At 34.9% G+C, this 25,142-nt stretch overlaps 4 protein-coding genes and 1 pseudogene across 4 annotated transcripts; 4 read left to right on the top strand and 1 right to left on the bottom strand.

Annotated features, from left to right (window-relative positions):
- LOC18595998 (nuclear pore complex protein NUP35) lies at window positions 263–3,458 on the top strand. The gene is made up of 4 exons (XM_007024209.2): window positions 263–404; window positions 914–1,522; window positions 2,096–2,207; window positions 2,884–3,458. Exons 2-4 carry the CDS (start codon window positions 948–950, stop codon window positions 3,184–3,186), a joined length of 990 nt encoding a protein of 329 aa, XP_007024271.2. The 5' UTR covers window positions 263–404; window positions 914–947; the 3' UTR covers window positions 3,187–3,458.
- Window positions 6,874–9,261, top strand: LOC18595997 (CASP-like protein 3A2). Its single transcript, XM_007024208.2, has 3 exons — window positions 6,874–7,452; window positions 8,467–8,602; window positions 8,685–9,261. Exons 1-3 carry the CDS (start codon window positions 7,139–7,141, stop codon window positions 8,898–8,900), a joined length of 666 nt encoding a protein of 221 aa, XP_007024270.1. The 5' UTR covers window positions 6,874–7,138; the 3' UTR covers window positions 8,901–9,261.
- On the top strand, window positions 11,001–18,653 carry LOC18595996 (probable inactive ATP-dependent zinc metalloprotease FTSHI 2, chloroplastic). Its single transcript, XM_018123644.1, has 11 exons — window positions 11,001–12,556; window positions 13,818–13,990; window positions 14,217–14,318; window positions 14,453–14,617; window positions 14,754–14,894; window positions 15,206–15,364; window positions 16,182–16,267; window positions 16,541–16,619; window positions 17,557–17,679; window positions 18,049–18,105; window positions 18,202–18,653. The coding sequence occupies exons 1-11, from the start codon at window positions 11,224–11,226 to the stop codon at window positions 18,415–18,417; spliced, it is 2,634 nt and encodes an 877-aa protein (XP_017979133.1). The 5' UTR covers window positions 11,001–11,223; the 3' UTR covers window positions 18,418–18,653.
- LOC18595995 (mavicyanin) lies at window positions 18,740–19,827 on the top strand. The gene is made up of 2 exons (XM_007024204.2): window positions 18,740–19,127; window positions 19,315–19,827. Exons 1-2 carry the CDS (start codon window positions 18,896–18,898, stop codon window positions 19,647–19,649), a joined length of 567 nt encoding a protein of 188 aa, XP_007024266.2. The 5' UTR covers window positions 18,740–18,895; the 3' UTR covers window positions 19,650–19,827.
- On the bottom strand, window positions 20,668–23,514 carry LOC18595994 (annotated as a pseudogene).

Genomic DNA, 25,142 nt, shown 5'->3' with positions numbered 1-25,142 from the left:
AGTAAAAAAAAAAAAAAGTTAAGAAATTAATTTGGTTTTGGAAAAGAATTTATGGTAATCAGTCTCAAATAAATGGAAAGATAATTTAGACATTCTTTTTTCCATAAAATTATTTTTGAAATAATAAAAAAGAAAATAAAATTAATTATCTTGAAAATTAAAAAAAAAGGGAAAAAACAAACAAGCATCTTAAATGACGAAAACAACCTTAAATGCCCGAGAAAATAAGGACATTTTACGTCAGTTTAAGCGGACTCAAAATCAAAACCCAAAATTTGAAATTTGGATCCAGGGTTTAGGGTTCCAAATTTGTTGTTTACGTTTTCCTTTACGGTTCTTGAGAAGAGCTTCGTTCTTCAGCTTTTCAATTTGGAGGGAAAATCCCAACTGAGCTCAACTCAAAGGTACTCTCTCTCTCTCTCTCTCTCTGAGTTTAATGTTTAATTTTGTTTATTTATTTATAATGCCAATGGAATGCTTTACTAAGGGAACCGAAATGCAAAACGGTTTGGTTTCCTAGAAAGAGGAATTAAAGAAATGAAAAGACGTTAAGCTATTGATTGTTCTAGTATTCTCTTTTCAACGTTTAACAGAAATCAACCGAAAAGAAAATGAACAACGGTTTTAATCTTAGTTTTCTTTCTTGCTCTTTTGTTTTTGCGAAAAAGAATGAAGCTTTAGTTAACTAGTATATTTCTTATATTTTATTTATTATGATTTATTTATTTGTGTCTTTTCATTTTCTTGGCAACAAAAGGTGGTAGAAAGTATAAAGTTATTAGTTGTTGTTTAATATTCTGTTGATATATCTTAAATTTGCAAGTAGTTGAGCTTACTGAAATTTAATGTTTTATAGGTTAGTTAAGTTGGTACATCAAGTTTTAGCAAAGCTAATGAGTTGATATCTATACAGGACACTTTATTCAGTGCACATCTTTTGGAACGAAATGAGCACCACGGTTCATAGAACTCCCAAATCAGGGAGACAATCATTGTTTTTCCAAGACTTGGCATCACCAGTCTCTGCCCGGAGAGGGAAATTCTCTAGTCCAGGTCAAGCAGCGGCTGTCTCAGCTTTATGGCGTGAGAATTTTGGAGGTTCAGATCTTCCGCCCCCTCCTATGTACACCCTGGAGGATCGTTCAGATTTTTCTCCTGAATCTGGGATATTGGATTATCCTATGTCTCCTGAAATCAAGTCAGACCCAAGAAATCCAGTCCAAACTTCTGGACGTGACTTCTCAACTCCGGCAAAGAGCAAGTCAGAGGCTAGCACTTCATTTTCTGTACTAAGTGGGCAGCAGAATCAGCAGAGCCCAACGAGTTTGAGTTGGTGGTCACCCACAAAGGCAAGTGGCAGTGAGCAGGATGACAAGGGAAAGGGTTCTCCTGTTGAGGGTGTGGTTCAGCCTGGTGCTTTGATCACACTTCCACCTCCAAGGGAAGTTGCTAGGCCAGAAATACAGAGGAATTCCATACCTGCAGGAAATTTGGATGAGGAAGAATGGGTTACTGTTTATGGGTATGCTTCATACTTTCATGTTCTACTTATTGATATGTTTGTCCTATCTTTTAGCAATCAGTTGTCTTTTATCTGTGATATGGGTGCCTCATTTTGCTGGATGAACTTTTGCTTTTATTATATCACCAGTCACTTCTCTGTGTTTAAGGTCCTTTTTTATCCTTTCCAAATTTCATATTTTACCAGTTTTTGTCAGGTTAAAACAGAATATTTGGATCTTATTTACTTAAACGTTTTAAGAAATTGGTAGTATGGTTTTTTCTAATTTGTTCATGGGCAAAAACAAACACATCTTTCTTGGTTTCTTTCACCTGGTGGTTACCGTTGTCTGATCCAATATCTGCAATCTGTAACCTTCTGATAACTCATCAGTGATTTGCAACGTGTAACCTTCTGATAACTCACCAGTGATTTTAACTTGTTCCCTCCTCAGTGATTGCATCCTTCTCTCCATTTTGTCTGCTTTAGTTAAACAAAAAGTAATGTACCTGAACATTTGGGTTATACTCATGCTGTGATCTGGCTCTTATATGTATGCAAGATCTATGACTTTATTATTTGCTTTCTTTCCAGATTTTCACCTGCTGATACAAATTTAGTTTTGCGAGAGTTTGAAAAGTGTGGTGTGATATTGAAACATGTTCCTGGTCCAAGGGATGCTAACTGGATGCACATTCTATATCAGGTCAATCTTCTCTCCAATCCTATCCTATCGTATCTGTTCATGCTCTTTTGTGATGAGTATTAATGTGCTTTGGTTCATTTTTGCAGATTTGTGTTCATATCATTTTGTTCATTTATTGCATACTATCCTTGCTTGCTAAATAGTTATGTAATCCTAATGAAGACAAGAAAAGGTAATCCAGTTGGAGATTAAATAAAAATAGTTGACTGAAAAATTAGTTAAAAAAAGTGATGTTTTTGATAATTATGATCTGGTAACCTTTCCGAGTTGTAATGCATTGGTTTAATTATAAAACCTATATCACCTTCCTTGTTCAAGCTGGATCCTTACAGGCTAAATATCTTAATGGATTTTGCTGAATCCCAAACCTGGTAGATCTTTTGCTTCTTGATGGTTGGGCTGTGATCTTTTCATCTGATCTATATTGTTTGAGTTAAGTGGCTTCTGAAGTGTGGATTTGGACATCTTGGCTTGTGTTATCCCTTTTGGCCCAATGGTTGATTCCATTTTTGTAGTTTCTGAATTTTGTGCAGTGTTGTACACTTGTATGTGCAAGTTTTTGAGGATTAGCTGAATCAAAAGGAAATGTATTGGTTTTTTTATTTTCTCGATGAAATCATAAATGCTGATGTTAAAATCCAATACTTGGCAATGGTTGCTTTTATATTCGGTGCAGAATCGATCTGATGCTCAGAGGGCTCTTGGCAAGAATGGAATGCAAATTAATGGAGTGCTGATTGTTGGTGTGAAGCCAGTGGATCCAATGCAACGCCAGGCTTTAGATGAAAGATTGAATAATCAGGGATTCATGACTTTACCCCCACCAGCAAGTAGATCATCAGAGCTGAACAATTTCCGACCATCTCACCCTTACTATCTTCAAAATGGCAATACCAATGCACGACAGTCAGGAGGTGCTATTGCAAACCCTACAAAATCACTGGGGTTGAAAGTCATGGAGTTCTTGTTTGAATATTAGGTACAGCTGTTTCAGTCACCCCGCTGCCCTTGTGCTATTTCATTATACGTGTGGCAGTGTTCGTTCCAGATATTCATACAGAGGATGGAGTGTTCCAGTCTACTGAGGGTTTCAGTCTATCATCGGCTTAAATCAGCAATTTCCCTTGGATTTTTATTTGTAATTGCAATTGTATAAGACTACAGAGTTTGAACTAAAAATGTCATAAATTCTTTTCTGTGGGATTAAAAAGTATGCCAGCCACCACTCATTGTGTGATGAGCTCTAACTCAGTTTTACTTTGATACAATCATCCCTACTTAAAAGATCTAGATGACTATTGACTACATGAGAAATTCACTCTAAATTAAAATTAATTAATTACTATTATTGGTTGTAAATATGTTACACAAAATTCTTTTTCAATTGAACTAAGGGTGTCTTTGGTTTGGTTCGGAGGAAGGAATAAAGTGAAAATAGAATAGTTATTTCGTAAGAATAGAATAATAGATGAATAGTTATTATTTAGTTTGATTTATTGAGATGGAATAAGATAAAAATTATTAGTATAAATTATTTTAATATTTGGTTGATAGAAATAGTTTTAAAAATAAGTAAAAAATAAATGATAAATGATAAAAATATTATTTATTATAATATTTAATTTTTAAACTAAAATATTAATTAAAACATTAATTTCATTATTTATTTTTAAAATATTAAAATATAAAATATTTATAATTAAAATTTTAATTTAATATTTAAGTTTAAAATATTAACTTTTTATAATGTATAATTAAAACTTAAATCTTTTTATTTTAAATTCATTTTAATTTTTTTTTATATTTTAAATTTATTTTGTTTTAGTAAGAGAAGGAGAGAGGTAGTTGTGTAAAGAAAGAAAGAAATTGTAAAAAATGAACAAAATGTATTTTATATGATATGGTAATTCTTTAACTTAATGAAGGACATTTTTCTTTATTAATGCTTTTATTCTATTCCTTATTTTTTGGAATAGTTAATACCAACGAGATTTGATATTAGCTATGCCCTCATCTTTCTGTATACCCAACCAAATAAAATGTTAAAGGAGGATTAGGAATAGAGAGGAAATGGTTATTCCATTCTCTCGACCAAACATGCTGTAAGTTTAAAAACTATATTTTAGTATTTATTCTTAGATCTCAAAACAAATTTTAATTTAATGCCAAATCTAACTCTAGTTTTTACTCTGGATTAATCTAGTTTAATCTAAGTTCAAGATTAATAATTTTGGTTAGTGAGCCTTAGGAGGTAGGATTTTATCTTTCAATGGTGCATTTTGGGACGAAACATATAGAAGAGATAATATGGCATCATATAGAATAACGAATAGAATAATTAGAAAGATTTTTTAAACTAACCATAACATAGACTTTTTTGAAAGATTTTAGAAAATATTGATATTATTGAATAGTGTATTGAATTAGATTTATTTGATAAATAATATAAATTTAAGATTATCTTACATGAAAATAGGTTATCCATGTAAATTACATCAGCATACTTTATTTGATAGCCTTATACTTTGTGATATATATACAAGATGTGGATGCTCCAACTATTCCCCCAATTGCCTTATACTTTGTAAGATATATACAAGATGTAATGCTACCATGATACAGTGCAGTGGCAGGAGAAGCCTACATCAGCTGTTTGTTTGATTTGTTAGCTTCGGAATCCTAAAAATCTCCTCACCAAAACTGACAATCTTTGGGTGTCAACCCATCCTCAAAGGAAGGAGAATGAGCAACAACACTGGAATGAAGAAATTTTATTATCATGTGATTGAATGCACTGTCTCTCTAGCTTATATAGTGCCATGTAATTATCTGTCCATCATCAAACGTGTTGCCCTTTTCGTATGGCACTTGCTATTGGAATTTGCTCCGCTCGCTTGCACGCTTTAGGCTCCTCAACGTCATATTTATTGTAAAATTTGTCCTTATCCTGAATCTTGAACTTAAATCACATTACGCACTAAATCGAGCTTAAATCGTTATATTATTGGTGGATTCGATATAATTAAAATTTAAGATAGAATGTTTTAAAAGTTTTTTAATTTATTTTAAAAAATTTAAATAAATTTTTATCTTTTTTACGTTTAATTAAGTTTTTATATATTTTTTTAATTGAATATATAGATCTTTATAATTAACGATTGATTAATTATTATTAGTCAAAGTATCACTTGTTAATTTCTTAAATCAAATGACGCTGATGTGAAAGGTAAAAATATCACGTTAACATATCATTTTACCTCATCAAAATGTCACATTATAATCCACTATTTTATATTAACATACCAAGTTAGTATCATGTGACATAAGATGACAAGTGACGTTTTGATTAATAATAATTAGTCAATCATTAATTATAAAAGTATATTTGATTCAAAATAAAAATAGAAAAATTTAATTGAACGTAATATAAAAATAATTTTTTTTTGAATTTTTTAAACAAAATAATAATTTTTTTTGAATATTATGTCTAAATTTAATTAAAGTGGAGTAACTCTTTCTATTTTAGGGGTTAATCATTTGCATTGGTTGTTGACGTGGTGGAGGGAATGAGGCTTAGTAGGGCCTTTGCTCTTCAAAAATTTTAAAATTTCATAATATATCTTTATATTTTAAGAATTTTATAATTTTACCTTTAAAATAAATTTTTTATTCAGTGAACTACTCTCATGATAATTAATCAACAGTTAATTTAGTTAAACTTAAGGATAAAGCTAAAATCTATTACAGTAAAATATTTTCGCAAGCCCCATTGTCTTAAAACTCCACAACCAATTCCTCTTTTATGCATCCCCACAAATGTAAAATCTTGCCTCCGCCAATAAGTAGATGAATAAGGCTAATTTCTTAACAGAAGGAAGCAAGGTTAAATAAGAGCAGAAGTTGGCCATAATAGAGTCTCTTTCCTCATGCAAATTCCAATTTATTTACATTTAAACAGTTGATTCATTGATGGTACATAATTTTTTTATTTAAAAAATAAAATTTAAATCTCTTTTTCTCAAATCTATAAAAAAAAACCCTCCAATTTCATTAAATGACTGTCTCAGTCCAGCAGTATCATTGCAGGATTCATCATTTCCCATACGCCCATACCCAAATATTATCTCATATAGGGGTCAGGAAAATTAATTACTAGTATATTAGAATTTATTTTCACGAAGCCTAAAAGCCTGAAACTCGACTGACGTGTACATGAACCTTTCCAAGAAGTGTGGCACAAATTTTACGAAGAATGACGATGGCTAGGGCTACTTCAAATAGCCATTTATCTGTGAATCAAGTTTTATGAGCTGGCTTTGTTAGTCAGTGAATGGAAATTAAAGCTTAAGGTTTTATTTAATACCTCTTTCCTTAGACACATTAATTACATCCATTTATTTTAAGTTCAAAGCTTCGATCCCTACAATGACAAGGCATATTGATAATTTGCTCGCAAAGGAATACTAGGAACCAAATAGGAGTCCTGCCTACCCATCTTATAGATTCTGCCACTGTGTAGTCACGGGCATGGTACGTGAACTCCTAATCATAGCCACGTGTCTCTTTATAACAAGGCTATAATCCTATTTGGAGCTCTGAGTTCTGGCTTATAAATGATTATGCATTGTATATATTTGAGAAGTAGATGATAGTCTTAACAATGCATACTTTGTAATCATTGAGAGAAGAATTCTACATGGTTATATATGGTTAAACCTCCATAATGGAAGAGAGGGGAGGGGTGTGACTGTGACCAAACAAAGCCTCGATTACTGTTGTTGACGTTAAAATGTACGCCCCCCTTGCCCTTTAAAAACCCCTCCTCATCTCCACTTTCTTCCATCTGTTGAGAGTTGAGACTCTAGAGAGACACCGCAACAATAACAAAGAATATAACCCAAATCCCAGAAAGGGTCGCGGAGCTTCCAGAGATGATGATGAATGGCTACAAGAGACCGCCGTCCCCACCATTATCTACACTGCCGATGCAGCTGACGGAGGCGAAGGTGGTGGCGGAGAACGGACAGAGTGAACCCCGCGTGGGGTTGTTCAACGCCGGGTTAGGGTCCAAGACAGGTGTCTGGACGAGAGGGGACGTGGTGCTGGTGATTCTCAGGCTGTTGTGCATGGGTGCTTCCTTGACGGCCATGTTGTTCATGGTCACAGCCCGTCAAGTTAGCACTGCTTCCTTCTACGGGTTCCAGCTCCAGCTCCACTCAAAATGGTCTTTCTCTTACTCCTTCGAGTAAGTATACAAAACCTTGCTACGTCTTCTTCCTAGATCGAAATTAGTTTAATGATCTTACTGTTCCTCCATGGTCCATGCTACGCTTAGCTCTGGTATATGGTTTTAATTTTTGGTATGGTGTAGAGTACCTTTTTTGTTTGGCTGCTGAGAAAGTGAAGGAAAATGAAAAGAAAGTGGAGTTAACCTAATGGGGTCCTGTTTAGTGTGTGACGGTTTGATCTTTGGGTAATTCTGTCGTCTTCTTCATTTCATTTGTTCTCTACCCCATATTGTCTCACCGACCAAGGGGATAAAAATTGGTTATACTACTTATTAATTACCCGTTTGCTATTGACAGGGATGTTCTTGTTTTCTTGTGTTATAGATAGCATTTTTTTAAGACTTAATAATGTTTGCAATGCTAGGGGTAATTAGTATAAATAATTTTGGTGCTTGTCTAGTTGTGCATAGTTTTAGACTATCAAAACATGCAGTGTAGGAACCAAACTCAATTAAGAAAGAATTATTGTTTCGTGTGTTATAAAAACAGGTTAAAACATTTCTTTTGCTACTTAGATGTCCTGACTTACCAACCAAACAGAGCACAACACAGTGTTCATGATACAAAATTGGCACTTTTTATTGACTAAAAACCCTTAAATTGCGGTATTTTTATGGGGTAAAGTGGGGAGTTTTGTTTGTTAGCTATTACCTATTGAGTAGCAACAAAGTTTGGAGAACCTCTGTCTCTCTCCTCTAGTTTCATGGGTTTTGAGTGAACAGAATGAGACCCGTGAACGTTAATTTTCCACTTTAATATCTACTTTATTTGTTTATTCCCTTTGTTTCTTTGTAAACTTTTCTGGGTCTTGACATTTTGAAGCAAGCTCTCCTATTTTGTCCTCCAGTTTCTTTATGACAAGTCAGTTATCAGACTGCATTTCCAGGGCATGGAAAATGCTGAAATTTGACTTGCATGACTATTGAATAATATTTGTTAATAAATTCTGTGTTTATTCGGTGATGGAACAGATATCTTGTTGGAGTTACAGCAGCTGCTGCGGGTTACTCCTTGCTGCAATCACTCATTGGCGGGTCAAGGCTGCTGAGAAAGTCTCCATTGATTCCTTCAAGAAATCAAGCTTGGCTTACTTTTGCTGGGGATCAGGTAATGTGATTCCCACCATGAGAATTTGGCATGCATCTGTCTTCCACTTGGCTGGTGCTTTGTTGACTCTCAAATTTTGCAGATTTTGGCTTATGCAATGATGAGTGCTGGATCAGCAGCATCAGGGGTAACCAACCTGAATCGAACAGGGATCCGACATACGGCTCTACCTAATTTTTGTAAGGCTTTGGATAGCTTCTGCGATCATGTTGCGGTCTCAATAGCCTTCACTTTCTTCAGCTGTGTCCTGTACGCTGCCTCTGCTGTTCAGGATGTAATTTGGCTCTCCAAGCACTGAATTTTTCATGATCTCCCCAGTCCCCAGTCCACCACTCCTTGCTCTTAGTTACATATGTAGTATCTTCTTATCCTATAATGGTGGCTTCTTAGAAATACATACTTCTATTTAATTAGCTAGTTTTGCTGATGGAATTTTGGTATTGCAAGGCAGCTAGTGCTGTTTGTAAAAAGGAAAGACGGCCTTGCTCTTTTGCCATGCTAATGCGTCTAAGTTGACTAACCATCCTTCGAGGACAAGCTTCTCGGGTTTACCCGACCCATGTTCCACCTCTACTTAATTTGGGCATCTCATTGGATGGAAAATATAGTAGTATATTTATGAAATTTTGTTCATCAAAATGCATATAAATTATGAACTAGAATGGAGTAATGGAGTCGTAGGTTTCTACTTTGGAGCCATTATAGCTCCAAACATGAGCTTGTTATTAACTTGTATGTCTCATGTTAATCCTGGATTGTTACAGATAACCGCACCCAAAGTAAAGATAATTCTTGTGGGGGATGCTTTTCCATCGTAGTTTGGTGAGCATGAGCTTTGCTCTCAGTGATCAAGTTCCTGTGGCTCAGTGCCTAGGTGCCTCGTTCTGACAAAAGGAATCGTACCTAGCCTACAAGTTCAAGGCCATCGACTCAAAACGGACACGCCCTCGTTTTCCAAAGTGACACCGAAAATAAAATAAAATAAAATAAAAACCAGTAAGGGTGGTTAACGGCCTTTTGCAAATACAAGGAATGATGCCCAACCTCGCAAAGACAAAAATCATCTCCTTTATTGCGACAATTATTATCGGGTTTCTCTCTTTTTGCATGAGACAATTTGTTCGAGCAAATCCTATTTAAGCATATATATATATATAGTCTGTTTGGTTTAAATTTTTTTTAATTTAAAAGTTATTATGAAATTTTTATAAAAAATAATAATTTTTAAAATTAAGTTAAAATTATTTGATAAATTTTTTTTATAAANAAACTTTTTTAAAAAATAATAGTTTTTAAAAATTAAGTTAAAATTATTTGATAAAATTTTTTTATAAGTTTTTTTTATAAGTTATATTTTTTGTTAAAATTATCATAGAAGGTATTTTTTTCTTTTGAGAGTGTAATATTATAATTATTTTTAACAAATTAAGATATTTTTGAAATAAAAATAATTTTTTTTTATATTTTTAAAAGAAGAGAAAAAAAAACTCATCTTTAAAGCTTTTTTCTAAAGTTTTTTTTTAAAATTTCGTTCTTAAAAAAAATTATATTTTTTAAGAGTTTATCAAAAAATCATGTTTAGCTTGATTTTTACTTTTAAGATATAGATAAGTTAAAAAAAAACTAAGCTAAACATGCACATAGGCCAGCAATGACAATTACTGTCATTTTGCTTTCTATATCATTTATTTTTATTTTATGCCAATAATTTCCAAAGAAACCAAAGGTAAATAGTAAAAAATAATTAATAAAATAGAAGTAATAGTTGAATGGAATTTTTAATAATTTATGTGAAATAATAATAATATGCACTATTGTTATAATTAATTATTATTTTTGTATATGTGGATTTATCTCATTTTCATTTGATGTTTGCAAGATTCTATTTACTTTTTCCTTAGACTGCTAGGACTCGATAAAAGGAAGTCTACCACGAATAGGATAAAAGGTATGATCATAGTTTGAACCTGTTTCACTTGCTTTATTGCATTTTTTCGTTTCTCCTCAAAGGGTTCGCTGTACATAGACAAGTTAAAAATTTTCTCATATAATATTTGAATATTTGATTTAATAATAAATATAATATTTTGTTATTTACAGAGTGGATTTAAATATAATTTTTCAAAATAAAAAATAAAAAAATTCGAACTTCTGCTGCAAAAGAGCTTACTACCTGATGCAACACCGCTGTGCCATACTGCCATTCAAAACGAACATAATTATACAAAAGTGCAACATGGACAATTTAATCTATCGTACGGATAGGATAGGTGCTAGGTAGCACAAAAATTTTCTTTCAACGTGTAACCAAAAACGTTTAAACGCAGCGTTTTTTGAAACTATGAACCGGAGTCGTTTAGCTTAAACGTTAGATTACCTGGCTTCCTTTCCCCTCGAAATTGGACCAGCACATTTTTAGCTGCAGGGGTTTAAACAGAAAGAAGAAGAAGATGCTTTGTCTTAGGCTTCATTGTCGACTAAATCGAAAGCTCAGTAACCTTAAATTCACTCTCTCAGTTTCATTTCACAATGTAAGTCTCTCTCTTTCAATCTTTTAGAAACTGAAAGTCTTTTTTTTTTTTGTTCTTGTCATTTAAAATTTTCTTCACCTCTTTTTTTTCATGGCTTGCCATTTCTCTTTTGGTTCTTCATTGTACCCAGAACTCCCATCTTTAAAACTCAAATCCCAAAACCCATTTTTCTCCACCACTTACCCTTCAATTTCTTGTCAAATTTATAGCTTTAAGAGTAATAATTCTGATGATGATGATAAAACCAAGAAAACCCAATTCAATTTTCTTGCTTTACCTATTACTCTTACTATAATCTCCACTTCATTTCCACAAAAAAGCTCTCTTGCAGCAGTTAAAGTATCTGATAGAAAGAAAACTCAGAAAAAAACCCAAGAAGCACTAACCCCAGAGCAGCTAAAACAATGGTCAAAAGATCTTCCTATTGTAAAAAGCAGGATTCCGTATACTGAAATTTTGAGTTTAAAGCTTGAGGGAAAGCTTAAACATTTAATTAAGCCGCCTAGTGTGAGTTTGAAGCAAAGAGCGGAGCCAGTTTTAGTAGTTTTAGAGGATTCTAGAGTGTTAAGAACTGTTTTGCCTTCAATAGATAGTGATAGGAAGTTTTGGGATTCATGGGACGAGTTAAAGATTGAATCTTTGTGTGTTAATGCGTATACACCTCCAATTAAGAGGCCTGAGGTGCCTGCCCCATATTTGGGATTTTTGGGGAGGGTGCCTGCCTCTATGTTGTCATGGTTTAAGCCAAAGAAGGAGTCTAAAAGGGCTGCGGAGATAAGGAGAGCGAGAGAGGAGTTTAAGAGGCAAAGAAAGGAGGAGTTGGCAAGGATGAGGGAAGAGAGAGAGATGATTGAAAAGGCAATAAAGGTGCAGAAGAAGGAGGAGGTGAGGAGAAAGAAGCAAGAGATTAGGAAGAGGAAGTATGAGGAGTCATTGCGTGATGCTAGGAGGAATTATCAGAGTATGGCAAATGTGTGGGCAAGTTTAGCACAGGATTCAAATGTGGCAACTGCTCTTGGATTGGTGTTTTTTGTGATATTTTATAGGACAGTGGTGCTTAGTTACAGAAGACAGAAGAAGGATTATGAGGACAGGTTGAAGATTGAGAAGGCAGAGGCTGAGGAGAGAAGAAAGATGAGGGAGTTGGAGAGGGAAATGGAAGGAATTGAGGGTGAGGACGATGAGGCTGAGCAAGTGGGAGGTGAACAGAATCCATATTTGAAGATGGCTATGCAGTTCATGAAATCAGGTGCACGTGTTCGAAGGGCACATAATAAGAGATTGCCACAGTATTTGGAGAGAGGTGTGGATGTGAAGTTCTCGGATGTTGCTGGACTTGGCAAAATCAGGCTTGAGCTTGAGGAGATTGTGAAGTTTTTCACACATGGGGAGATGTACCGGAGAAGAGGAGTGCGAATACCAGGTCAAAATTTCTAAACCTGAACAATTTTTTTTTTTATATTCTTCTTTTGGTTTGAAATTGTGCAATGAAGTTGTACTCAATGCATACAAGGAAGCATGTTGCTATATGTCTTGTTTATGGTTAGTCTTTTCCATGACAAGTTGGAAGCCTGGATAAAAGATCTTATTATTGGATGAATCATATTTTTCCTTTTTCCTTTGTTTTTCTTCTACCATTGGGATTGCTACCAAACTCTAAAATCAAATGAATTTGACAAAAAACTTGCGGTAATATGTATTCTCTTATTCCAGTTTGAAGTCCTCTTGATGCTTGAAGTGGCATGTTCAAGATGAAACATGCTTAAGCAGGTGCCATACTTAGCAGTGGCTGACTAAAACTGCAGCAAATCCTCCAACTATATGTTCAGGAAACTTTAAATGAGCATAAGAATGAAAAGTTCAAAGGACCACAGCATTCTAGCATATCTTATCTTATCAGAATGATAAGTTTATACAGCTCTATAAGTTCTTTTTATTGTGCTATTCTTGAAGGGGTTATTGAATGCAATGACTTGGATATCTGATGAATCTTTTCTGTTTTATTAGACTTGTTGTATTCATTTTTGCAAGATGTACTTATGCCTTTTTTTTCCCCTTTTTTGGTCACAGAGTGAAACTTTCTCCTACTTCTATCTTTTCTTGTTTTATTTCCCATATAAGTGCTCGTTCTCATCCCTGATCCCTGCATTTCACACATAGATTGTTGATTCACAAAATTTGGCTGGTCTTCTCATTTTATATTGCAGTTAGTCATTCATGCAAAAGTCAGGTTGCATTTTCCTGCTTTCTGCCTCTAATCCGATATTAGATAAAAAATTTACGCTTTTTGTTATTTGGATATAATTACATATGCATGCTAACAAGAGGAAATTCAGGAACTGCTCCAGACTTATAAAGTTATTTTGTTACCGGTAACATATCCTTGTAAGCTGGTCACTCATTTTAGGAGAATATGGATTCATAAAATGTTCCTAATGCCTTCCAATTTTTTTTCCTTACTTTTTCCTTCTTATCCAGTTTTGGATACTTTTTTTTGGCTGTATATGCCTAGGAAAACATAATGGCAATAGCAATTACAATTTTATTTCTTTATGCTTAGAACCCATGCCATCTTTTATCAATTTGTTGGTATACCTTGCTTAGTTTGCTTTATTCTAGTAGTTATTTGCTTTGTTAGCACTTTGCACTTGACTTTTTTTAGTTTGTATTGGATTTTTAATTAGGTGGGATACTTCTTTGTGGCCCCCCTGGGGTGGGGAAAACTTTACTAGCAAAAGCCGTGGCTGGTGAAGCAGGTGTAAACTTCTTCTCCATCTCTGCCTCTCAATTTGTGGAAATATATGTTGGAGTTGGTGCATCCCGTGTCCGAGCACTTTATCAGGAAGCCAGGGAAAATGTAAGTGTTGTCTTTAGTTGCTTTGTGTCCTCTTTTCCTTCTCCATGTCTAAATTGAGTTCCTTTTATCTGGGTAATTTATGTGTCTCATCTTGTTAGTGCTTTAAACATTGTTGCATGATAATGAATTAACACATCAGCTTTGGTTCACTTTTCTGTTTTCTGCTTCCTTATTACTTTCTTGACCTCTAGTGCAACATGCTATCACTTTATGCTTCTTTTTCTAGGCCCCATCAGTTGTATTTATTGATGAGTTGGATGCTGTTGGAAGGGAGCGTGGTTTGATCAAAGGTTCTGGTGGACAAGAACGTGATGCTACCCTGAATCAGGTTTGTTGTGAGTTGGGTCCATTTTGCATATATATGTTTTAAATTATTTTTTTGTTTGTTTTTTTTAATATGAACTTGTTCCTGTTCCTATTTTAATGTGTTAAAAATTTTTTTTCAATATTGTGGTGCTACAGCTTCTTGTATGCTTGGATGGTTTTGAAGGAAGAGGGAATGTCATCACTATTGCTTCCACAAATAGACCAGACATTCTAGATCCTGCACTTGTGAGACCTGGACGGTTTGATCGAAAAATCTTTATCCCTAAACCTGGACTTATAGGTCGCATGGAAATTCTGCAGGTATCTTACTACTTGCAAATGTATAACTTTGCTTTTATGACATTACAATGGTTCTCAGTATGCAATATTCCAATTAAATTCTTATGGTTAGTTGCTAGCTTTTTATTTTTCTATACAATTCATTTCTTTGTTGTAGGTTCATGCACGAAAGAAGCCAATGGCTGAGGATGTGGACTACATGGCTGTTGCCAGTATGACCGATGGAATGGTTGGTGCCGAGCTGGCTAACATAGTTGAGGTTGCTGCTATTAATATGATCCGTGATGGAAGGACTGAGGTAGTAGCTACTTGAGTAGTTAACTATCTTATTCATTTATTGACACCATCTCAGTTCACTGGAAATCATGAAGGGGCTATTGCTGACAAGAAATAGTTATTAGAAACAGAGAAGTTGGAACTTGAACAAATTAAGTTTAATAAAACGAAGAGGATTTCAAAGTATATGAGATTAATGAAATTGGAGATAGCGCTTCGTGTATCATCTGAAAATGTAACATTGGGTTTGATAGTGCTATTTAGTAGGTATAAATGCCCTTAACCTAATTGCTCTTAGCAATGCTCTGACCTTCTGCAGTTGCACTTCTGCAGATTACGACCGATGATTTTCTCCAAGCGGCACAAATAGAAGAAAGGGGTATGCTAGATAGAAAGGAGAGAGGCCCCGAGACATGGAAACAAGTAGCTATTAATGAAGCGGCAATGGCTGTTGTAGCTGTGAACTTTCCTGATCTCAGAAACATTGAATTTGTATGATCTTTACTTGCCTTTTTTCATTTCTTGCATATATTTTGACTCATACGCACTGCTATAATCTGTGTTGCTTGCGCCTCTTTCAATGCATTGTTTTGATATTGACATAAAATGTATATCAAGATCTGGTTTCTTATGTAATGGTGTTTTACTGTATGTAGTGGCAGATTGAGAAAATGATTGGAATATCTCCTTCCACATGTGCATGTTAATGACTGATTCAAGTATATATTTGATTATTTTTAGATTCTCTGGATTTTCAGTCATTAATATACCTTGATCAGAAAACTAGAATCTTCAATATGCAGTATCATTGCATAACTGTAAACCTCAGATCATTTGACAAGTAGTGAGAAACTTTTTGAAAATCAGAGAGATGGTCTCAAAATTATGTCATACCATTCTGGATTATGACTCTTAAAGTCACGTACTAAAGCATCATGTCTAGGCATAAAAGAGCCTCTGCTGGTGAGTTGGGAACAGGTAGCTAAAGCTTGTAAAGCATCTCAAGATTATAAATATAGATTGTCTTTAATGGATTTTTTTATGCATGTGAAATCATTGCATAACTCTGCATTACAAGCCCGCTACAAAAAAGGCATCCTAGAAGAATCCATCGAGAATCTGTCAATTTTGGTGCCTTTTCTTGGGATTTTGATTCATAGAGGGTATTGATGTAAAACTGAACCTTTTGGGTTTTACAGTTGTTCTGCTATCAAGTTTCCCTGATAAGCTTGCTGCCTTAAGAAATGAATGCATTTGTACTTGTATGCAACGCCTGGAAGTATATTAATACTTTGTTACTTTTGAGCAGGTTACAATTGCTCCTAGAGCAGGTAGGGAATTGGGTTATGTTCGTATGAAAATGGATCATATCAAATTTAAGGAAGGAATGCTAAGGTATGCAACATTTCTTCATGCTTATAAGCATCAATGTAAGGACTATCAACTGCCAAGAATGTCAAACATGGTGAAAGATAATATTTTTATCAACTAATTTTGGACCATCCTCTGTATAACATATTCTTATGATCAACTAATTAGGGGACTATCCTTTCAATTGCCTATTGCAGGGTTTTCTTGCCACTCTTGTTTCCTGTAAATATTACACTGGAAAATTATCTCCTTTGTTTAATTTTCGACAGTTCACTTATATTTCATAATGTCATGCAGTCGGCAGTCCCTTCTCGATCACATAACTGTTCAATTAGCACCCCGTGCAGCAGATGAACTATGGTATGGTGAGGGTCAGGTGAGAAGTCTGTTTCACATACACGTACATTAATGTCTTTTTGCATGCCTGGAAGATGATATTGTGCAAAAGATAGTCATTATGATATGGAAAACAAGTCCCTCATTATTGAGTTTCAATGGTGCATTCTTAAAAAGTGAGCAGAAGCTTCAAAAATTGCAAATCTAACAATGAGTAACCAACTGCTTAAAATGGCAATGCTAATTGTTTAACCTTCTTATATTACAATGTGATTAATAGCCACCTGCAGTTTTTGGATTTTCTGATCAACGCTGTATGAAGGTCATTTTGGGGAGAAAAAAAGGGGAGTTTTTCAAAGTTTGTGGTTTTTGGAGTAAGCTAATGGTTATGAGATTGGACTATTGTTTTTTAGTTTTACTCAGAACTGTTTAGATTGGATCTTTGGTGTACTGGTAAAAGTTATGGGCTTTTTTTGATTTGTCTCTACAACAAGTCAAGGTTTGTTCATATGGTCATTAAATGCTTTATTATAGTCCATATTGGTGTTGCATATGTTCACTTGTTCATGACTGCTAATGGAGTGCTGTAATATGTTGACCCTTGTGTTGACCCTTAGACCAACTATCATTTTTTGGTGACTAAACCATAAAGCTTTATGATTTAAGATAAAGGAGATCAAGGAAAATAGTAATTTCTGATCTTTAGAAAATTGAATTCTATTTTTAAGTGTGATTCAAGGATGCATATGCTATATTGACCGGGTTGCATTGCATGTCCAATATTCTAGTTTGTAGCTTGGTTTGGCAATATCAAATTTTCTAGCATATTGTTTCTTTTCCTTTCTAAAAAATTTTATCAATAAGCTTGCTGTAGATCTATGTTTCTAGTAGGAGCTAGATTGAGAGTATAAAATCATCTTTCATTCCAGATTCTGTAGATTAACTTGATCCACTTGAAAAATCCTTAATTATTTCAGTTGAGTACGATATGGGCTGAAACGGCAGACAATGCTAGGTCTGCAGCCAGGACGTTTGTTCTTGGTGGCCTCTCGGAGAAACATCATGGGTTGTCTAACTTCTGGGTTGCAGATCGAATTAATGTATGGATACATCCTTATCCCTCTCTACTTGTTTCTTAAAAAGGATATTTTTGGTGTACAGCTAAATATACATTCCTCTTGCTTTTTGCTTGTTTCTTTAAAAGAGTTATTTTTGGTGGATTCATCTTTAAATATACTTCAATGGATTCATCTTTTTACTTCATAAATTTCATCAAATGCATCTCTTTAGTCAAATAAATTTTGAGAAGCATAAGGTTAAGAAAAATAATGTTAAAGTCTCTGGTGGCTGCATTTGAAGCTGAGTTTGAAGTGCATGAAATGGCACATGCCATTGGAAATTTTGGAAACTGCTTCTCTAAAGTTCTCTATACTTGTTATCTAATGTATGACCAAACTGTTGAATATCAGGAAATAGATTTGGAGGCATTACGGATTGTGAACATGTGTTATGAACGCGCAAAAGAGGTATTTCATTGCTTGTAAAAATAGCACTTACCAGAAACTGCTTCTAATATCCGATTCACACCATCCATTGTTTATTTATTTATTTATTTGTATCAGATCTTACAGCAGAACCGAAAGCTCATGGATGCAGTGGTTGATGAACTTGTCCAGAAAAAGAGTTTGACAAAGCAAGAATTCTTTGGTCTTGTTGAATTGCATGGCTCACTTAAGCCAATGCCACCCAGTATACTTGATGTTAGGCTTGCCAAGCGAGCTCAGTTCCAAGAAATGATGATGAATCAGAAAGTAGAAGTTGCAGGGAGCAGTTCATAAACAAAGAGCCTAATCTTATTTGTGATATGCTCGGTAGCCTATGGGCAGAGACGTTTAGGGCATCGGGGACAGCTGCTGCTAGCACGAAAATATATATAAAAAAAAAAAGGAAAAGATTCTTATAGTATTATGTAACTACTACTGTTTAGGAGACGTTTCAATTTTGCTTTCCAACTAAATGTGGGATTGGAGTAAATAATACATAATTAGCCAACTCCTCAAGGAATTTTTAGTTTTATTATTTTTATTATTATTACAGTATATATAGGTAACAAATATTTCCAAAGTCGAAGTGCGATTGAGCAGTAGGCCCTGTCAACAACACGAGATATTTGAACCCACAAAAAACCGCAAGCATGCACGTTTCTGCATAACTGTCCGCAACGCCTGTCACACGTTCTCCAACCCAACCCGCCATGCTCATAATTTAAACTCCAACTAACTTCTATTTCTTTTTAGTATTAATTCTTCCTCAAGTATGAAGTCTGAACCTCGTAATACAAAAATGAACAACTCAAGTATGGAACCTTTCCGGGGTTTAGTTTGCACTTGTTTTCTTATTTTAGCTGCCATGAATATTGGCTCAGTTGAAGCTTCCGAAGGGTTCAAAGTGGGCGATCATATAGGTTGGCAGCAGCCTAGCGCTAACAACACTGCGGTGTACAGCCAGTGGGCTAGGAGCAAAAGGTTTCATGTTGGAGACTCCCTTTGTGAGTTTAATTCTTACCTTTTGCTTAGTTACACCCTCCATTTTTTATAACTAGTATTATTATTTAACATTCTTATCTTTATAAATTTTTTCAAGAATTTATTGATATAATGCTCACTGCTGTTTGCTTTAGGTCAGGATACTTTTAAACTTACAGGTTCTTATATATTTATCATTTCTTGATGCAGCTTTTGAGTATCAGAATGACTCAGTCCTGGTGGTGGAGAAATGGGATTACTTTCATTGCAACACAAACAAACCCATCTCTTCCTTTAACGATGGAAAGACTGTTATCAATCTTGATAGGCCTGGACTCTTCTACTTCCTCAGCGGCGCCGTCGATCACTGCAAGAAGGGTCAGAAATTGCTCATCCGGGTGATGGGTTTGCACCAAAGAGCTGAATCTCCACCTTCTGGGGTTGACATAGCACCAGGACCACATCCTAGTTCAGGATTAGTGGTTACAGTGACACTTAGTTCAGTCTTTGTGGCTCTTACTGTCACAGTCGTAACTTTGGTATGATGTGCACCAGAACCTATTCCTTTGCTTTGTTTTAGTCTTTTTTTCTTTCTTCAGGGACAGATTCCAACTGTTGGACTTCTTTCTTATTGTTTAATTATACATTTAATTAATATTGTATGTTGGATTATTCTGATGAAGCTATTGCTAATGGTGGTTACATTAGTATTTGAAGTCATTATTTAAAAGGTCTTCTTCATATTGATTTATTGAGGGTTCACTTTTACAGCCAAAAACAGAAAAGGAAAAATCTGATTTGCAATGAATGCCATGTTGTGGGAGTTTCAGTCAATTTTGCAACATTAGGATATCAAGACTCTTATTCTAGGAATCTGGCTATTTGTAGGTCCTTAAGGAACAAGGGAGGGACTCAGACCAACCCAGTGATGAAAATGACAGTCCATGACAATGACAAAGACTGTCTGTGTTGGAACCATTTGCTAAGCTTTCCTATGCATATTTCTCTGTGAATCCTTCATATTTAGGGATGAGAAATCTTAATAGCTATGAAAATGTTAAGCAGGCGCTACCATTCCCAGCCTCTTAATTAGTGAATAATTTATATCCATACCTGCTCGAAGCATTGAAATTTTAAATTCCTTATTGTAGAGTTTGTGCTTAAAGGAAAAGCATAGTTAGATCATTGTAGCAGAATTTCTTTTTCGTTATTGGCTAAAATTTTAGGTTTAAAGAATAGCTTCATCTATGTGGAAATCTACCCACGGATTCAAACATTCAGTTAAACAGTTGATCCAACTGTTTTACGATTTACAGTTTGGATGAATGGATTTCTCCCTTACGGTCGAGCTCTTGTATATATGATATATCATCAGCATTTGGGATGCTAGAATATCTTGCGCAAATTCAAACACTTATACTTCATTCCCCAAAATCCTCACGAACTTACAGTTTTTGGTGTCATTTAGTTGGATTTGCTCTATCTGTCAAATTGTTAGCCGTAGCTAGATGATCTTCTCAACAAAAGGTAAAATTATGCAAGAACATGGATTAAAATCTTGAGAGCAGTTACATTAACAAAAATGCAATAGGAGATGGGGCCACTCCCAACTAATTTCTTAATACCCTGGCAGTTTATACCTTCTCTGGATACAGCTTCAGTAGGAGCATAACTGGATCCATAGAAAACTGCCATGGCAACACATATATGACTTGTAACTCATCTTAATCAATTAGATAAAAGAATCTGTGGTTTCATGGTTTTCTGATTTGAGACAGGGAAGCATATGGGATTTCCTTGCATTGGTATGATTTTGTTCCCTTATGCGAAAGCTTACATTGGAATCGATGACCACACCACGTAAATGCAATCCAACTTCTAAAGGAAAATCTGTTTCCATGGCACAGAACAAATAGCCATTCATTTGATTACCGAATGTTCAATATGCATGATATCCTAGATATTTGGCACTCTCCTGATCAGAATTACTAGAGTGAGAGTGACTTTTGCTTTCATTGTTTGTCTCTTTCCTCTCTCCCTTCTCTTTCCTCCACTTCACCTTCCTCACCATGTGTCTAGCCAACATAACTCCTAGACAGATAAAAGCAAGTACTACACTTCCAGCACCAATAGCTGCAGAAGCCTCACGAAGCCAACCATTACCATGACCATGTGGCACAATGATGCATGTCGCTGCTACAAAAGCTTTAGTCATGAACGACACTGCCAACCACATGACTTTATGAGCAATAATTAGGAACCTCATAAGAGGTTTTCTTTGAAACGGGATGATGCTAACCAGAAAGATAACGATTGATAAAGATGTGAAAAGCGCAATGTTGTTACTTATCACGAAGACCTTAAAAGCGATTGTTCTGCCCACCATTGATTTTCCCTTTAGTAGACCTTCTTGGTATACACCACCAGGAGGACTAATGCCAGCACTAAAAGTAACTGTGGCAATCAAAACGGCCACTATCGTGATTGTGTTCCTTGCATTTTGCAGTGCTTCTTTATATGCATTATGTTGTTTATGCTGGCCATATTTATAAAATTCAATCATGTCTTGCCTGTTTCTTCTGCTATGGCGTCTGCGTTGACGCATGCTGATTTGAGGACTTCTTTTGGTTCTCTGTGAGGATTCACACTGTGATGAATCAGCATTCTCGATTTCAGGCTTCTCGTGAGCTTGACGTGGCAGCAAGTTCACCCTTGAATTCGTAGCCATGACGGATCTAGGCGAAAGCTCTGGCACCCTGTTATCATGAGCATATTCATGTTGACTTCCAGTCTCCAGAAGCAATTCAAATTGTTGTTCAAGTGCTTCTCTGGGGCTCTGGATTTCAGGAAATGCAATACCAGTCCTATCACCTGCTCTTTTGATCCTCTCTTTCAAAAGCTGGATTTCTGAAGTGTATCCAGCTTGGTTGAGGATGTCAAGCACTGTATGTCCTCTATAGTTTCGATAATTAACATCCACTCTTGCTATGTTCATGATGTAGTCTGCCAGCTGTAATGAACTCATTGGAAAAGAAAAATGAAAACAATAACTTAAGAAATGAACTTGCATAATGAAATTCCCAATTTAATCCCATTATATCGTGCAAAATGTGTAGCAAAGAGCTTTTCTTTCTACTTGCATATGGCCTTTTCTTTTCCATCATTTACCGTTTTTAATTCGTTAGTTTCTGTCACTGAATCATTATTCATTACTCCACAATACATATACGTATCTCTAAACTCACAGACATAAAGGGAAAGAGATAATACATACGTGATAGTGTCCTTGGGAGAGAGCTACATGCAAGATTGTGTTCCCATGCGAGTCTGGTCGGTTGAAGGGATTGGTCTCACTGAAAACCACTGCCAAGAATACAAAGGCATTACATTGATTGAACTTTACAGCAAGATGAAACACAGTTTCTCCATCTTCTGTGAGACAGTGAACAGATGTGTATAACCATAGACACAAATGCTCTAAGAATTCCAACATCATCGTTCATAGCTGCCAAGTGCAATGGTGTATAACCATTGTTATCGAACTGAAAAGCAAGGTCCAGATCATGCTTTAGAAGCATTTTGGTTATATCCAAGTGCCCTTTACTGCAAGCATAGTGCAGTGGTGAACGTCCATTTCTGTCAACCTTTCGCCCCATGTCTGGAAAGATTTTTAGTATCTCCCTCATTATTTCTGATGGTTGGATCCGGAATATATGTTAGTATACATAATTTGATGTCATGAACAAACGAAAAATACCAAAACATGCTAGTCAGTTGATGTAAATTTGTGATAATTAGCATTCAATTTGTTTTACAATGACACTCTTGGCAAAGAAAAATTGATCGCATACCAATGTGCCCTTTTGATGCAGCTTCATGAGCACAAGTTAGATCAGCATCATCTTCTAGTCCTTGCAACCAAGGTTGATTCAAAAGCAGCTTTATCACATTGAGACGCCCATTGCTGCAAGCAATGAATAATGGACTTTGATTTTCACAGTTCAAATTGCATGCTATCCAGGGGTTGCTCTCTAACAGCAGCATCACTGCCTCAGCATTTCCCGCACGACAAGCTTCATGCAGGGGAGTTTCTAGCTTCCTGTTCTCCGTTGCCACCAAATTTGGTTGTAACTTAATGATTTCCATCACCAAATTGTTGCTTCCAAACCTTAAAGCAAGGTGTAAAGCTGTGTTCAGCGAGTTGGTAGTTCTTTGTTCAAGAATGCCTTCATTCTCCCGAACCAAACTGGTTAAAGCCAAGGCATCATTTCCTGCAATTGCTTCAAGAAACCTGGGGTCCATCTCGTTATGCTTCTGAGCTTAACTCTAGACTAAAAGCATGTCCACGATCCACTGGGGATTATAAACTTCTAATTATAGGAATCGTGGAAGGAGGAGAACGAAGTTCAAAAATTCTCTTCTCATTTGCCTTTATTCCCCCCACCTCCCCTTCCTCGAATTGTCATACGGCTGATTCCTCTCGACTTTGCTTCCTAGTTTCTTCAGGGTTGATTTTATCATTGTTCGTTTCTTCCAGGAAGCTAAGTCGAAAGTTCTTGGCAAATCCAACCAAGTCAATAAACAATATACCGTGGCAACCCAAAAAATCAATAATTTGGTTGGTTGATTGAAGATCTCATCAATAATATATGGACCAAGTAAATTAGTGGTAACCACGGTAAGAAAATAATGTATTTTATAAAGTTCAAATAAGAGAGGTGAATGCTTTATATATATAAAAATTCAGGCTTGTTGCAAGTAAGGAAATATGAGTGGGTTCACCCGCACACAAGATTAGACCAGACCTTGAGAAATTTCAGATATTTTTTCTTGTGCGTAAATATACACATGGGCTAGACCCAATTGAATATTTGTACATTAGCTTTAATTTTTTAACCTTTTTTAGCTTTTGATTGAATCAGACTTAAACTCTACCATGCTTGCCTAACTCTCCTGGTTTTGCTCCAACGTCTATTTGACTAAGTATTCTACCATGCTTTTTTAACCTTTTTCAACTAACTAAGTACTTTACCATGTTGATGACTCTCCTAATTTTGCTACAACGTATATCTGACTAAGTGTTCGTTTGGCTTAACTTATTTTTAACTTACCTATTGCTTAAAAGTAGAAGCTGAAGTTGAATCTGAATCAAACAGGATTTCGTGAAAAACTCTTTAAAAAAAATAACTTTTTTTAAAAAATAAAATATAAAAAAAGCTTAAAAAAACGCTCCAAAAACTTTCTCTTCTCTATTGTTTTATAAAAACACGCCAACTTATTAGAAAAGCTATTTTTCCAAAAGATCTTCTGTTAAGAATACTCTCTCCCTTTCTCCCTATTGATCTCCCTCTTCTCTCTTCCTTTTTGTAAATCATCATTCTAGAGGTTTTTTGGTTCTTACAAAAATTAAGAAAAAAAAATCCAAAATTCATAACTGCATTAAAGTATTATTTCTTTTTTTTTTCTATTCTGTTTTTCATTTTATTTTCTATCGTTTGGACTTTGAAACTCTCTTTATTAGTTGATATTTCTCAGTTTATTGTTTGATATGACAATTATGTGATGCTTATTTATTTTTAACTTTTTTATGGTGTATATAATATTTGATGATTATGATTGAAATAATTAATCAAATAGGTCAATGGTTGTTGAGATAAATTAGATGAAAATTAAGATAATATTTATTGATTATGGTTGTTGAGATAATATTATTCATAGAGGTGAACTTTGTTGGTAAGGACATCAATAACTAAACGTGATTTTCTTGAATTATCACTACCATCTTAGAATTCTTTTCTTCTTTTTTGGGTTCTCCTCCATTGTTAAGGTTAAGGGTTTTAGTAGTTGACTCATTACTTTCTTTGATCTCTCATTTTTTTTATTTGATCCAATTTTTTTCTCTGTATTGATGGAAAATAGAAATGTTAATTTACTTATGGGTTATTTATGAATTATGTGTTACTTATAAATTATTTGTGGAACTCTTTTTTTATGATTTATTATTAATTATAAATTTTATGTTATATAAAAATCCTTTT

This window comes from Theobroma cacao, chromosome 6 (genome assembly GCF_000208745.1).
Source record: "Theobroma cacao cultivar B97-61/B2 chromosome 6, Criollo_cocoa_genome_V2, whole genome shotgun sequence".
Classification (NCBI taxonomy): Eukaryota; Viridiplantae; Streptophyta; class Magnoliopsida; order Malvales; family Malvaceae; genus Theobroma; species Theobroma cacao.
Note: the sequence above shows the minus strand (reverse complement) of the source record. Positions and strands in the feature narration are given on the sequence as shown.